The sequence below is a fragment of the Botryllus schlosseri genome, chromosome 16 (genome assembly GCF_051294905.1).
Source record: "Botryllus schlosseri isolate E-star chromosome 16, Bs_hap1, whole genome shotgun sequence".
NCBI lineage: Eukaryota > Metazoa > Chordata > Ascidiacea > Stolidobranchia > Styelidae > Botryllus > Botryllus schlosseri.
In genome coordinates, this window is record NC_137251.1 from 17,394,955 (window position 1) to 17,410,217 (window position 15,263).

Here is a 15,263-nt window from a genome sequence, read left to right on the forward strand (position 1 = left end):
ATATTGGTCGTCGGCGCGACAGCAACTTAAATTTGAAGATTTTGAAATGGGGGGGTCCGCCGGTCCGAGCCCCTAACCATGAACTGTCGTGGCCTCACAAAGACATGTTTATGCTGACATGAGAATAATTATTCTGGTAGTGATAAAAATCTACTAACAGGTCACTGCAATATTGATAAATGAAGTACAAAAATCAAATTTGGCAAATAGCCATATCTTATAACCAAAAGAGCCAGATACGGCTCGCGAGCCATAGGTTCCCGACTACTGCTGTATATCAACAATCGTGTATTTATCTACCACAATATTCTTTTCAATTCTCTCCTAGTTGCTGACGATTGCCCCTGACGAGTGCCACAAATATTCGGATCTATTTCAACATGATTATATTCTTCAATTAGATATTGAAATTGTGTGTGTACCCTAAAGAGTCTTTTCTGTCACACCTCAAACGCTACTTCAAGGTTCGGAGCATAAACTTTTGTGCCTTATTTGAAATGAGCATACAATTATGCATACAATAAATCGAGGCTGATTTATTTCGATAAAACAATAACGATCCATTTAAGATATTTTCGAAATATATTTCAAGAATAAAGGTAAAATTATTAGTCATTCAATATAATATAATCTTACGCTCCCAAAAGAATAAAGCGTTTGACTGATAGATCTCAGGTTGAAGATACCGGGACAATTCGCATATGGCGAGGCACAATAATTGACAAGTGATGTGACAGGTCAGATTTTCTGTCGACATCGATAGCATTAAACACCGCGGTGAGATTTTATTTTTACTAATCATCATCTATGGCACAGAAGCTATGTCATTCAATAGCGCCTGGAATAGGCTACGATCCAATGCACATCTTCTGTAGTTTCAAGGCGCGCAATATATTATAGGACTGACATTGCTATTTCAAACTACTGAGAAATATTTCGTTTCTTTTTATGAAGAAATATGTTATAGCTCTATCGAGCATAATTTTAGCTCCATATGGATTAACTTGATGAATGAAAAACTATGCAGAGATCGAATGAAGACAGGAAATAACCGGTATAGCTTCATTGCAATGTAGTCGATATCCACTTGAAACGAACTTTTAATGAATATAACAGATCGGCTATGGCAAAGCTTGCAATTATTGTCTACATTCATCTCTTCTTGACTAAAATGCCGATTAGCATTGACGGCATCTATTGGTGTATTTTATAGATGTCGCCCAGGGTGACTGAGACATTATACAACCAATGCTTGAACCTGAACCACCTTTCAAGCGAGTTCAGAAGGACGGTTCTTACAGGTTCGATATAAGCGAATTTGGCACACCCTGCATAGTCGATAGTGCATCTATGGCATACTGTAACCGTGTAATGCGATTGTTATTTAGAGCATTTGGTCAACTGCGAGCATTTGTCGCTCATCAATCTTGATTCCAGAGATACATTTCACGAGATTTCCCCGCTGTTAAAAGGTACCTTTACGGAATAACCATGGTAGAGTCTACGGATAATGAGTACAATATTATAACTGTGCCAGATCGAGGGGAGTTTCGTAAAATATTCATCTGACGAAATACAAATAAAACTTGTTAATTTCGTAATTTCAAGCCGCATTCTCTTCAATAAAATATTCATCAGAAATAATCTCATCAATCGCAGAAGTAATTCTTCAAAAGTGTATACTTAACGTCATGCGTCGACCTAGATAGGATATTCCCTATAGACAAAAATGCGGGATGGCATACGAGCATTTTTATTCGATGTATATAGTGAAATATTTTCTCACGGGCCCAAGGCGTGTGTCTAGGCATGACTTGTATATTAAAGCGTCTGATTTTCGATCTAATTCACGATGATATCTACCTGTTTATGAATTATTCACTTTGCTTTTGCTAATGCCGGCTTGTAATAGGGTTTTTATGACGGAAAAGTGCGAGATGCATATCTTGCAGGCTGTATGCAATTGCTCGTGGATGGAATATGGATCCGATATGGTGATTATTCAACAAATAATTTTAATCTGCAGAGCAGTGGTTCTAACCGGCGGGACACAGGAGCATTTTGAAGAGTTATGAAATTGCTGCACAGAGTAGTTTTCTTTCTCTGATTATGATAAATATTATTCTAGAAAGATGTATCCATTTTGCGTAATCTATTTCAAGGTTATTGTTTGACTCTCAGGAGGAGCGAATGCCAGTAAATGCGATGAACCGAATTCGAAATATTTAGCAAATATCGTCGCTTCGACATAATTGTAACAAGCACGTCGCCGCTTGAATAATCACAACCCACAGTTAACAGCAACGGCAGGAAATTCGGCATCTTGTCGTTACTCGCACCACGATAACGAATCAGTCATGTTCCTCGTTATCGACAAGGACTGCTGATACAGTGAGGTGAGGTTGGCAAGTTTACGAATATACCGCGCCACAAATACGAGAAATAAATGATGTGAATGCACATGCATCATACCAGCGATACACGTTCTAGGTTCGCTGCAAAATCTGCTCACAGAGAACACAATTGCGAATGAAAAGAGTTAGACCATCGCACCATATCAATCAGTCGAGAAGTTGAAGACAGTCATTTCTCGCCAAAGACAGCAAGAGTTACTATCCTGTGACATCATAAATCGCATCCCGTGTCACGGTAGAGTTCTAGCGGCCGTGATATTCTGAAACCAATGTCATAACTTTAAACAGATCAGTATCCAGCCTTCGAATACCGTGTCCGAGAGCTTTATACCGTGTACGCATTGTATACTAGGCCTATAGAAAGCAATTGCCGGAGATCGGTGCGAGGATTTTCTCTTGAGTTTGAGTAGAAAAGGATGTCACGAACTCAATGGATTTATGAACAGGAAATTGCATGTTTATCGACGATGCAATTTGGACCTATAGGCGAAATCAAGCTCAACCAGTAAACCCAACGTCGTACTGCACAATGCACAACTACACATGCATATATGAATATTACATGGTGGATATACCACTTTGCATTCGCACGTGGTATTAGGATTTTTTATATGCATTGTTTCGGCAATAACATTGAGGTTTTGATCATGTCTTCTAAACGCTATATGAGTGTCCGCCAGTAAGATTGTTATATTTTACGATACAATCGGAAATTGTGCTGACCTAATTTGAACCACTGCGTAAAAGCAAGTATCATCTGTAAGGCCGGAAGTAGTGTCCATATGCTATATTAATCATCGTAGCAATCTCAATTTGTAAATAATTGACAGGTAAGTCTAAGGGTCCTGTGGATCTTCCTATTGTCAGATATACAACAAGAAAAAAAAATTGCTGCCTGTCGAATGTGCAGCTAATTGCAGTCGCGGAATTCGAAAACATAGCTTGGTAATAATTAACTTCCGAACCCTTTTTTACTCCTTCGTAATCATGAAGTCGAGATATTCGTTTGAGATCCGAGCAGCGTAGTATATCGAAATCCGTGGAGTAATGGGGTATCTTCAACTATAGGGTAGAAGCTAAGACCTGAGTATAGATATGTGGGTAAACCATCCCAGTGGGAGACGGTCGCCGAATTTGAATCGTAGCGAGCCTTGAGCACTGAGCAGTGTCGTAACCACTGTGAAATTTGGAGGAAATATTTAAGCTTTAACATAGATATGAGATGTATCGTGCGATCGAGTGTAACGTGATGTCATCTTGTAGCAGTCCGTGTCGGATTCGTAATCATAAAAGATCCGCATTACATAATTGCACGTATTTTAATCAGTACTGCGGCTCTTTGAGTCCTTGATTGCGGCTCGCTAATTTCCTCTTGCATTTCGCCATTTTGCAAGAGAGATTTAGCCTGATTATAAATTGATGCATTCTATCGCGAATTAACAATATGCGTATTGTCTTCGTGCTGTTTCTTTCCTTATGGTTTACCCAAGACTTGTAAAATTTAGGGGAAGGTGGCACTACACACTACACAGGGTTAAAACTTTGCAATTGTACTCTTGAATCGAGTTCACATAATCGTTTCACCCGCAACAATGGTGTCTGATCAGTGGTCATCAACCAATGATAAATCATTGTTTTTAACAACAAACTCGATTATTAATCACGCCACCGCATGTCACAATCATTTCCAGGCTACCAATCGTGAATACGGCTCTTCCATTTGTATTGTAATGTAATGGCTATCAATAACTGCAGTAAATGTCGTCGGGCGACAATTGCAAGAAATGAAAGTATGAACAGGATAATAGAACAGTAACTTGAAACGTCATTACGAAACTAAACAAAATAACTTTGCCACTAGTTACCCAACGAAGACCGATTTACAGAGTACATTTGCAGTTTCAAATAGTAAACGTCATTCGATGGCGGACATTTCATTGTGACGTAATAAATACGTATGGTTGTGTTGTATCTCTTTAAAGGAAAGAATCTTGATATGCAGCTCGCGCACGAAGCAGGTCTGCTCACCCCTGCCATAGACCTATTTGATTGCACTTGAAACTTGGTGAAATGTGGTGTGTTGATCACTCCACAGATATGTCATTTCCAGTAACATGCGTAGATTTGACTGCGTAATTTGTATGCTGGGATACAGCCAATGAAGGTTTCATGGCTACCACATCGGAAAACACTATGGAAATTATTAATCTTGTTGATATTGTGCACAACCATATTTATGATGCTAATCAAAATCGCATGGTTTTGAATAATATTAAAGCGCCGTCTGGTTACCGCTATTCATCAACATTTGGAACGGAAGTTCTAGCACATTACTCACAGCGAGTCGAATTCGCAGAGAATCCAGGAGATGGGCCCAAAAGTCAACAGGATAACGTCGTTTCCGGAGAGTATGATGTCATCAGAGATTCGTGATTAGTATCAAATCGACATGAGAGAATATTGCGTCGCATCATGAAGCCATCAGTGACTAAGATGAAATTTATCATCGAGAGTGATTCAAACCAGCAGCGAACTCTCGGATGAAGACGTGCTAAGTGCATACCCACAGTTGCATTCAGAATATTTTCATGCGCGCGCAATCGTGCATTTGCGTGTCTTGCTTGAATAATTCGGTATTGCTCAATTGTGAGCTTATGGCACGCGAAGTATGCGAGTTAAAAAGTGTATTTAAGGTGGTTCACAGCACAGTATAACGAGTATGGGTTGATAGAAAGCGTATTAGGATATGACCACATTCTCGATAGCAGGGTTGGGGAGTCGGAGTCAGAGTCGCTAATTTTAATTTTTCGGAGTCCAGAGAATAGAGTTGGACATCTAGCAAATGTTCAGCCTTTTCAGATTAGATTCGAATTCGAATTCTAGCTATTCAGTATTTTCCGAATTAGATTTAGAAGTTAGAATTACCGAATTCGCAATTGTAAATTGAGTTCAATTCAAAGTTGGAAAGAAATACAACATAAATCAAGTTCAAAGTTCATTCTCATTATTCCGAGAATGACAAATGTCTTCACACCGAGCTTGGCTCCGGTCGCCCGCGAGAACCAAATGAGTCGTCCGCGGTCACAGTAGCAAATATTCAAATGAGAGATTTGAAAGTAGAAGCGGAGAAAGGTCTTATATGAACAGCAGTTGAACATGAACAATGAACATGGATCAGTCGGCCCTATAAGGAACAAGTGCACGCAGTTTTCTATTGGGGAGATACTCGTTATCGTCCGGACGCGGAGGCTTAACGGGAATCAAGTTAATATTCCGGAGTCGCGACGCGGAGATTCAGGGCTTCGGCGTTTTGCGGCAACGCAAGTAACTCTTGGTTTCAAAAAGGTTTCTGACCCCTCCGACTATACACAGTTCTCCTGTAGCATTTTCAGGAATAGCAGACATTAGATTACAGTTAAAACTATATCATAGAAACATTTCACAGATTAGATTACGATTATATTACCGTCATTTCGTTCAAATTGGGTGGTATAGTGTCGAGTCGAGTTGGTATCACATTTTGTAAATGCGTGGACCCAGAGTCGCTCGAAATATTGCAAAGTAGGGAAGGGAGTCGCATAGACATCTGTGCGACTCTCCAGCCGTCGATTGGTAATTTTGCGGCCTACACACGAACAGTTTTGAAGGTACAAGTATCCAAGTCTAAATTACCTGAAGATTTTTTGATAGATTGTATAATTGGTATTGAGCGCAAGACTGTTTTTCAGTCGGCACAAAAGGGCACGTCATGTTCTGGTACTGGTCCCTGGACTTTCGGAATGCACCTACGTTGTAGCCTACTCGATCATTCATCACTTTAGTCATTTACTTGTAATGTGATATCGTGGTATTTCATGCTGCATTGTATGCAGTATCAGTTTATAGATAATCTGACTCACATAATAGCTCGACTACTGAAAATATTTGTAGTAGGCAGAATTTGAATTACCCTAACACGGGATTGTTAGACCCGGGATCAACGCGCTCCGGTAATGGTAAGGTTTGTGAAGCTCTTGATCTCGCGTTTAAACATGTTCGGAATGCTGTTCAAAGTGACGTTCTAGCTCAGAGCACATTGGACCATGGTTGCATTTAAACAAAAATCAATTTAAAACAAACATGTTGAAAACATGGCCTTGTTTAAAATGTGTATTTTATTGTTTTTGTTCTGTTTGGTTTTTAGCCATGACGTCACGAATCTTTAATTGTGACATCACACTTGATTGGCATTGACAATTGAAAATATAGGGTAAATATAGGGTAAATATATGACTCCTTCAACGAAAAAGGCTTCCGACCACTGTCATAAACAGACCAAAAATAATTTTAACCAGGACGACATCGTTATGCAGCATTTTTTTGGTTGGCGGTCATCATCTGGACATCCATTCCGTACCAATGAGCTATATCTACAAGCTATAACTGTTCAACCGACGACGATTTCGGGGGTTCTAGCCACTCCACATCGTATACGTCGACTATATTGGATGCAAAGCGTCCGTAGGCTCATACTGCATGTCTTTTCGAAAGTATTTACACAATCATGGCACAATTATACCACGTTGAAAAAAGACAATTTTTTACAGAAAGGCCTTTATCAAAACCCTGTTTAAAACATGTTTTAAACAATGTGCCTTAAAAATCATTCGTTATAAATACAACCCTAATCATGATACATATGTGAATCCGCAATTAGAAATTCGATAATATAAATTTCTGGAAATACTTTCTCTGAACTGCACATTGCACACAGGGAAGTAGGACCGTGAAATACGTACACACGCTTCATGATTATGATTATCCGCGAATATAGAACATTGCTTTCAGTACACTTTATTAAGAATTTCATCATTTCAAAGATTGCCGTACAATAAAATATAATTGAATTATATATTCATATTGAAATATATCCGGATATTTGTAGCTGACACTCGTCCGGCGTAAGTACCCCTGACGAGTGCCAGCCGAAAATTTTCTGGTTTATTTCAATATGAATATATTATTCAATTGTATCTCTTCAATTACAACGAAAGTACAGCAAGGAGTCGAGCTTTACTAGTTAAAATCTTTCATACTTCAACGTTGCAATTCCAGTACCAATGCCACGAGCACTTAAATTTTACAATGATCGTCCTCGTTTCTAATCATGACACTGATGTCATACATTAGGGGTTGAAAACACCGGAGATAGAGCGTATGGCAATGATGAACTCGATAATAACCGATCGGGATTAGTTTCGTTGATGGAAATAGGTGGCATATACATACTGAAAGGAAGAATTCGGATAAATGATGCGCGCAGATATTCCAATCATAGCCATGTTGTTATAGACTTCGCATTCGGACAGTAGAGGCCTAATTCTGAACACAAAGCGTGTACAGGCTGCACAATTACGACGCCATTTTCTTCATGTATCGGTTATAAGTATTGCAACTCTGGATTCAGCTAGCTGATGTAGAGCGATCGCCAGTATACTAAAACAGCATGTCCTATACTGCTTTGAGCGACTGAACAGTGTGCATATGGTGCGCACTAAAGGATAATAACCGACACAGCAGAGTCGAGCAACTCAAAAATTGTCAGCCTTTCCAAATTAGATTTGAATTGGAATCATAGCTACACATTGGCTCGTGTCACACTATACAGTTTCATTGTAGCATTTTGAGGATTAGCTGAAACCAGAATTAGAATTAGATGCATAAAAACATTTTACAAATTAGATTAGAATTAGAATGCCGGCATTTCGATGTAATTAGTCTAGACTCTAGACAGTCAGAATCATCCAGCTGTCCAAGCCTGCTGCACAGTACACACATCGAACGGTTCGTTTTTGTTATTATAGCACAAAAACGACAGCGGCGCTCATCACCTGTACAGGCCTTGTGCGCCACGACAATGCATTTTTATCAAGTTCAATGTCTTTGTTGTTTGGTCTTGTCGACTTTCCATGCTTGCTCACTCCCACTCTTCAGGCACACACACGCTTTCCAGCGTCCAGTTTCGGTCGGGTCTCTGCTGACGACTGTGAAGCTCGGATCACTCTTTCTTTGGACTTTTTGTTTTAAGATGCTGTCTATACAGTGGGTTCGGCGATGAGGAGCTCAGATAAGCCTCCGACACACAGAAACTTGACCAAACCGAGACTAGAACATGCAGCCATTGGTCTGACGGTGTCGCTTAGCACACTGCAACACTCGCTTCCTCATCATTGAACGGCTCTTATACTGAGCGAGTCGAAAAACTAAATAAAATTATAATATCAGAACGATGATATACGTCTGGATATCTTGGCAAAAGGCATCAACAACCGCGTATCTTCGGCTTTGTGCCAAGAGTGATTAACACAGATAATTTGGGTCATTTGTATTCATCCCATGATCGTCGAATTAGGATTGAGAGAGAGAGAGAGAAGGAGAGAGTCTTTATTTTCATCCAACCAAAATATATAACACACGGCAGTGGTGGTGGTACAGAAAATATGCTTGCACAGTATTCGGTATTAGATAGGAATGATCGATAAGACCGTGAAGGTCATCTAGTCTGATCACACCAGCATCAAACAGGTACACTTGACTCTAAACAGTCTGGCTGTAAAAAAGGTTACAGCAGTTAAAAAAATAGAAGAAAAATTAAACGGCGGTAGCAAATGATCGATGAAGCAATGTCTGGGCGAGGTAGGGCAACGGTGTTAGTGTAACGGCAAGAGGTGATCAAGTAGGGCTTTTTTGAATCTATTATAAGGCAATTCACGGATATGTGGTGGTAATGCATTCCAGATGATAGGTCCCGAGTAGTCGATAGATCTCTTAGTTAGGTTGCTATTGGGTGGGGGTAAGTAGATATTTCCTTTAGACGAGGATATCGTGTAGTGGGAGTGGACATTTTTGGTAGGCATGAAAAAGTCATCAAACACAGGAGGCAAACTATTGGAAAAATATTTGTGAATGACTTTGAATTCTATTACATATTTTCAATGTTTGAAGCATCAAAAGTATTGTTATCGGCTACGTAACGTAACGTAAGTCGATTGTCACGTAGTAGTCTCGACTGCACGACCGACTGAGAGTATAAGTAGGTTGAAACATACAGGAAGTGATTTAATGAAACGCCAAAAATCTATACGCCGCTGTAGGAGCTCTCGCGCGACCAGGACGCTAACATATCCCAGTTATTTCAGCATGAGAATAATTATAGGGATATACCAGGAATACAATTATAATCTAATTTGTGAATTTTTTCATTGCTCGACTTCTAATTTTATTCCAATTTGCGAAATGTTTCTAATCTAATTTCTGGAAAGTGTTACAGGAGAGCTGTATAGTGCGAACGAGCAAAGCTTGCTGTACTGACATTTGTCATTCTCCTGCTTATGAGCATGGAGTCTCATTAGAATCATTTAATACGAACTGAAATAGAATAGATTTCCAAATTTGAGCGAATTCAGTAATTCTAATTCGAATCTAATTTAGAACAGCGGAAAAGTTTCTCATTGTCTAACTGCAGGCGACACTTTCGACTTGAAAAGCAGTCCTCGTCTTCACGAAGAAGTATATACCACCCAAGATATCAATATATTTAGGTCGGTGTCAATGTATAGCTGGACTGCTGGATTTTTTTGATCTTCCTAATTTTTAAAGACGCAACCGAGCGCAAAGTATACCATAATCAATTTTAATGAATCGCATTCGGCCCGGAAAAGTAACGATTGGTACTCTGGGAATTCTTTGATCAGTCTTTGTAGGATGAGCTTTTTGAACGGTTTTTGAAGCAGTTTGGCACGCTCAAATGAGCAAACTGTCAGTAATATATCGTATATACAGGCCGAAATTCTCAGAATAACTGCATGATACCGTACGTCCATACAAAATAAAGCCGAGATAGCAGCTATTGTAATGTTTGCAGTAGATGGACATTGTGGGAAATGTCGGAAATTCTGAGTCATCTTGAGTTACATGTATACTGTGGAGTGCGAATTTGAGTGCGTTGTATCGGAACACCCGGGATGAACGAAACGGACAAACAGAGAGAAAACTTCGTGTCTTTTCTAGTAGAGAAAACTTGAGTTGCCTGTTTGACAGTCCTCCATTACTAGGGTTATGCGTCGTAGTAATTTTAGGGATTGCGCATCGGATTGTTGCATCACCACTTTACCAGACTGGGACAACTAGATAATTCAAGTTGCCTAATTATACTAATTAGAGCAAAATGCCGGTAATTTAATTTTAATTTAACTTGGGAAATTCTTCGTTGCTCTAATTCTGATTCCAATCTAATGTGTAAAAGATTTTTATGCTATAATTCTAATTCTAATTTCTCATTTTCCCGAAAATGCTACAGAAAGTGTGTAGTGCGAAACGAGTCAAGCTATTTGTATAGACATCTGCCGTTCTTATGTTTATAGAAATGAAGTCTGATTTGAAATGAACCAAACCTGATTCAATATCCATGTATTCGCGAATTCAGTAATTCTAATTCTAGTATTTTTTGGAAAAACTGTGTAGCTATAATTCTAACTATAATATAATTTGGAGTCCTACAATACAGGGGGGTTAGGCGTCGTAGCAAGTTCAAAGATGGCGCATCTCGGATGTTTGCGTTACAAGCGGCTGATGTCCGATGCCGAACCTATATATTTCTGTTATGTTCGCGCATTTACGCTATCCAGAGTGCAGATGATAAACAGAAGACAAGCAGATCACAGAACATGTTGTATAAATTCAAAGCAAGGCACACGAGGAAATAATGATTGTCAGAAATTGGAAGCTCGTCGTACATGTTTATTGTTCTACAAAGACCTGTCCTAAAATGTAACCATTATAATTCTTTCAATAGGCGCATTCTTACAGCACTGGTTTCGTAAAAATATGCCATACCGTCTGCCAATTTGATATACCACTACGTTATAGACCGCACATATACCAAATTCGGTACCATGAGAGCAAGGGACATCGTGCAGTTGCTGGTATTTCTCGGGGGAGCCGCTACTGCTCAGGATTCCGGAGACTACGAATACTACGACATACGAAGCACGGCTGATCTGATACAATTTGAGGATGAATATCTCGGAGATATACCAATCGATACATATGGAAATGGAGAGGGCGAACAAGCGTCGCCGTTGTCGACATTTAATACTGCTGTCATAGTTCTGTACTGTATTATCATTTTCGTTGGACTAATCGCAAATTCGATCGTGTTTTTCGTCATCTTCGCTGGACATGAAACCGGTGAGTATCAGTTCCGTAGAGCCCGCGAGGATTAATGAGGGTATGTCCTAATGAGTCGACTCTGCATCAAGTATGAGGCTTCGAGCCGAGTATCCGACAACAGCAGGTATGATGTGGAAATTGTCAAACATGTACCTTTCACGCGACAACAAAGGGTATAATGACAGTCCTATATCAAACTTATGATTATTTGGTATTTCTTCAATCATAATCTCGTTGAACTTTTGTGGCAATGCTGTGTATTGATTTCGTAATGCACTGTAGCAGAGTTGGACAATTAGATAATTTTAGTTTTATGATTTGATTAATTAAAGCGAAATGCCGTTAATCTAATCATAATGGTATTTCAGAAAATGCTATAGAAGAACTGTATATTGCAAACCTGGGCATTAAGCGGCCCGCAGAAAGTTAATTGGAATTTACACCATAAAATATATTCATTAATGTTAATGCGTTAACTAAATCTATAGGCTGTATGAACATAACTGGAAATGTGTTTACTTTGAAGCATGTTCAATTAATGTACTGTCATTCAGTGTTGGTATCAAGTCACCGCCTTCGAATCACAAGTCATCTCGAGTCATTGCAAATTTTGACTCGAGTCAAGTCAAGTCAAGTCACGAGTCAACTCACTGGTCACGCCAAGTTGAATTTTCAAAGTACGATGCATGATTCAAAGTCATTTCATTTTGCTAGCTGTTTTAAATACAAATTGAGTTCCCTTATATTCTGATCGAGGAACGAATATATCGTATCAGTGGTATCAAAGTAGCTCATGTCCAGTTTTCAAATTTAGAAGGTCCATTTTGAAAACTTGAATAAAATCGACATGGAGTTGAACATACACGCAAAAAGGCTTTGTATCTCCCGCGCATACGTAGAACTACAAAACACATGAAACGGTATAGCACCAGTCTAAATTACCAGCAAAAGGCAGGATAGAATAAGAAACCTCACAAAGTTAAAAAAATAATATAGCATGCAATACGCTACCTACCTACGCATCTATCAGATGCAATTTATGCCTGCTCCAATTGCATAAACGATATTTGTTCGATTTAAATCATACGAGGGTTGGTTATATGAGCACTTGATCACTGAGAGCAGTCTATAGAACAGACATACATTGCTATTAAATTCCATTACTATTAGTTTACGACAACGTAAGCTGTAAGCTCTGATCGCTGCGTTTGCGGTCAATTTGATTGTGATATAACAATGAAGGCTTGGTAAAACCAGGGTTCTAAAAAAGTTTTAGAAATCCCTGGGTAAAACGCGCAATCACAGAGCGATTGGTTGCTATCACAGGTTACAACAGGGTATCGTTACAATCCGAAATTACACCAGATATACAGCAACTAAGTCGACACCGATTACTTGATGACTTGTAATTGACTCGTAAATTTTGTCCGCATTTCTGATACGTCGAGTCAACTCCAGTTGAGACATTCTTGCAAAGTGACTCGAATCAAGTTGAATCATAGGAAAAAACTGCCGCGATTACGTAACATCGTACGGGTATGGGTAACCAGCTTTAAAATAAAGCCAAGCAAAGTATGCAGTAACAATTAAAGTTACAAGTCACTGTTTACATATTCAAGTTCAAATCTTGTTTGCTGCCATTTACATGGCCGTTTGGGTCAGCTTCGAAGCTGACTCGTCAATCCGACTCTCTCGCTTTCGAAAAAGATAAAAGGCAGACGGCTTCAATCCTTCTTGAGCTCAATCCGTTCCGCTTGGAGTCGCTTGGAGACGACTTGAGCAGTACCGGTACTTGAAATCGAATCCAGACAACCGCTATATACCTACATTTCATGTTCATATTTCATGAAACCGGCACGTATTTAAACTGGGTGGTGAAAATGAAAGCTCTATCAGTTCATAATACTGCTTTTCTAATATGCTCGTGGTCTTATTTGTTCAGCGTCACAGCTCAAGAGGCGAGGATAGCCAACAATTTAACTTGCCCAGCTCACTATCAAAAAGAATATATATACACGGTGTGTTGTGCCATTCTAGAGTTGCATAAAAGTATTTCTGGATATTTCAACTGTCGTAGCCTATTCCCGAGCTGAATCCCACAGCGCTGTGCATCACTTGAGCTGCGAAAAACATGACCATGTAAACTCGATCGGATTAACAGCGCTTCGGCAAGCCGTCCCATGACGTCACTCCAAGACGACTTGGCCTCAAGACCACTTGACCATGTAAATGGGCTTGTTGTTACAATAGGAGTTATAATAAGGTATGCGCTATAAACTGTTGTGTCATACGTTTCCGAATCCTAATTCGCCCGCCGGGAAGAGTATTTGCACAGTGCACAGGCACACCCCTGATATAGTGCGAAACGCGCAGAGCTCGATGTACAGACATTTGACATTCTCGTGCTTATGAGAATGAGCTCGGGTTTGATATGAACTGAAGTTTATTGTCGTTGCATCTTTTTCTATTGCGTAATTGAATTCAATTTCCAAGTTTTTGCGTATTCAGTAATTCTATTTCTAATCAAATTTGGAAGAAAACTGCGTAGCTATCTAATTTGGAAGAGCTGAAAACTCCTGCGCTAAACAGGGTAGGGACGTTATTTAAGGTTACCCTTTGGAATCGGGAAAGAAGGACGCTTTTACCAAATCAGACTATTTCGCTATTTTTGCTGAAAACTTTGTCGGGTTGACTAAAAAAAGGTCATCACTTTCGTTCGACTCCCGATTTACACACTTTTTACTTAAAATTAGTGGTGTTGACTACTAAAAAAAGGTCGTCGCTTTCTATCGAACCACGAATTTCCTATTTAGCGTCATTTATGCCCATTTTCACTCGAATCTATTCATTACCTTAGCTCTAAAAGATGTAAAGGAGGACGAATTGCCAAAAGAGCGGACATTTAAGCGTCCTCGGAGGACATTTTTAAAAACCTGAAAAAGGAGGGCAAATATTTCTAAAGGACGTCGTATGGTAACCCTAATATTATTCAATTCGACGCCAATTAATATATTTCGCTGAGGCAATGCGGATCAGGCCTTATTTTATAACTGGTTACAATAACGTGTCATATTTCAGGAAAGACAGTCACAACGATATACATTCTGCAACTGACGATAGCCGATTCGCTCTTTCTTATCACCTTGCCCATATTCAGCATGCAAAAGCTCAGTAACCGTTGGAGCTTTGGAGAAGGTATGTGAGGAAAGTTCCTACATTGTCAGGCCTATATTTCGGTCTCGCACATTCATTGTATAACGCACAGTCTATTGCAGTGGTTCCCAACCGGCGGAAATTCAAGGATTTCTAGTGGGAAACAGACGCACTTTCAAATTAATTGCGTATATTGAATACAGATATACAGAGACGCAACACTGCGATCACTGCTCTGGGCAGTATGCGTCGGTAATTTTATCGTTTCTGGTTCACAAAAAATCATTTTGTATTCATGAAACCAATATTGGGGAACTTGAAGTTTGACAAGACGTGGTAAATAAAGTTGAAATAAAATATGACCATGATTATCTCGACATTGGATTCACGTTTGGTCAGAAAAAATAACAGCAACTGCCACAACATTTATTTTCCTCACTCGCGTCGTCACTATCAATTGTCGGGCGTCTCAATTTGCACTAATAT

At 39.4% G+C, this 15,263-nt stretch overlaps 1 protein-coding gene across 2 annotated transcripts in view; it reads left to right on the top strand.

Annotated features, from left to right (window-relative positions):
• The first annotated feature begins 11,060 nt into the window (after positions 1–11,060).
• The window catches only part of LOC145459239 (neuropeptides B/W receptor type 1-like), a 43,873-nt gene continuing 39,670 nt past the window's right edge, over positions 11,061–15,263 (top strand). Inside the window, exons 1-2 of one of the 2 annotated variants that reach the window (XM_080337886.1) lie at positions 11,061–11,642; positions 14,703–14,819. In XM_080337886.1, the coding sequence (XP_080194012.1) occupies positions 11,348–11,642; positions 14,703–14,819 (412 nt within the window). In that variant the 5' untranslated portion in view covers positions 11,061–11,347. The remainder of the gene's footprint in view (positions 11,643–14,702; positions 14,820–15,263) is intronic. The other variant, XM_080337887.1, reaches the window with a different exon arrangement.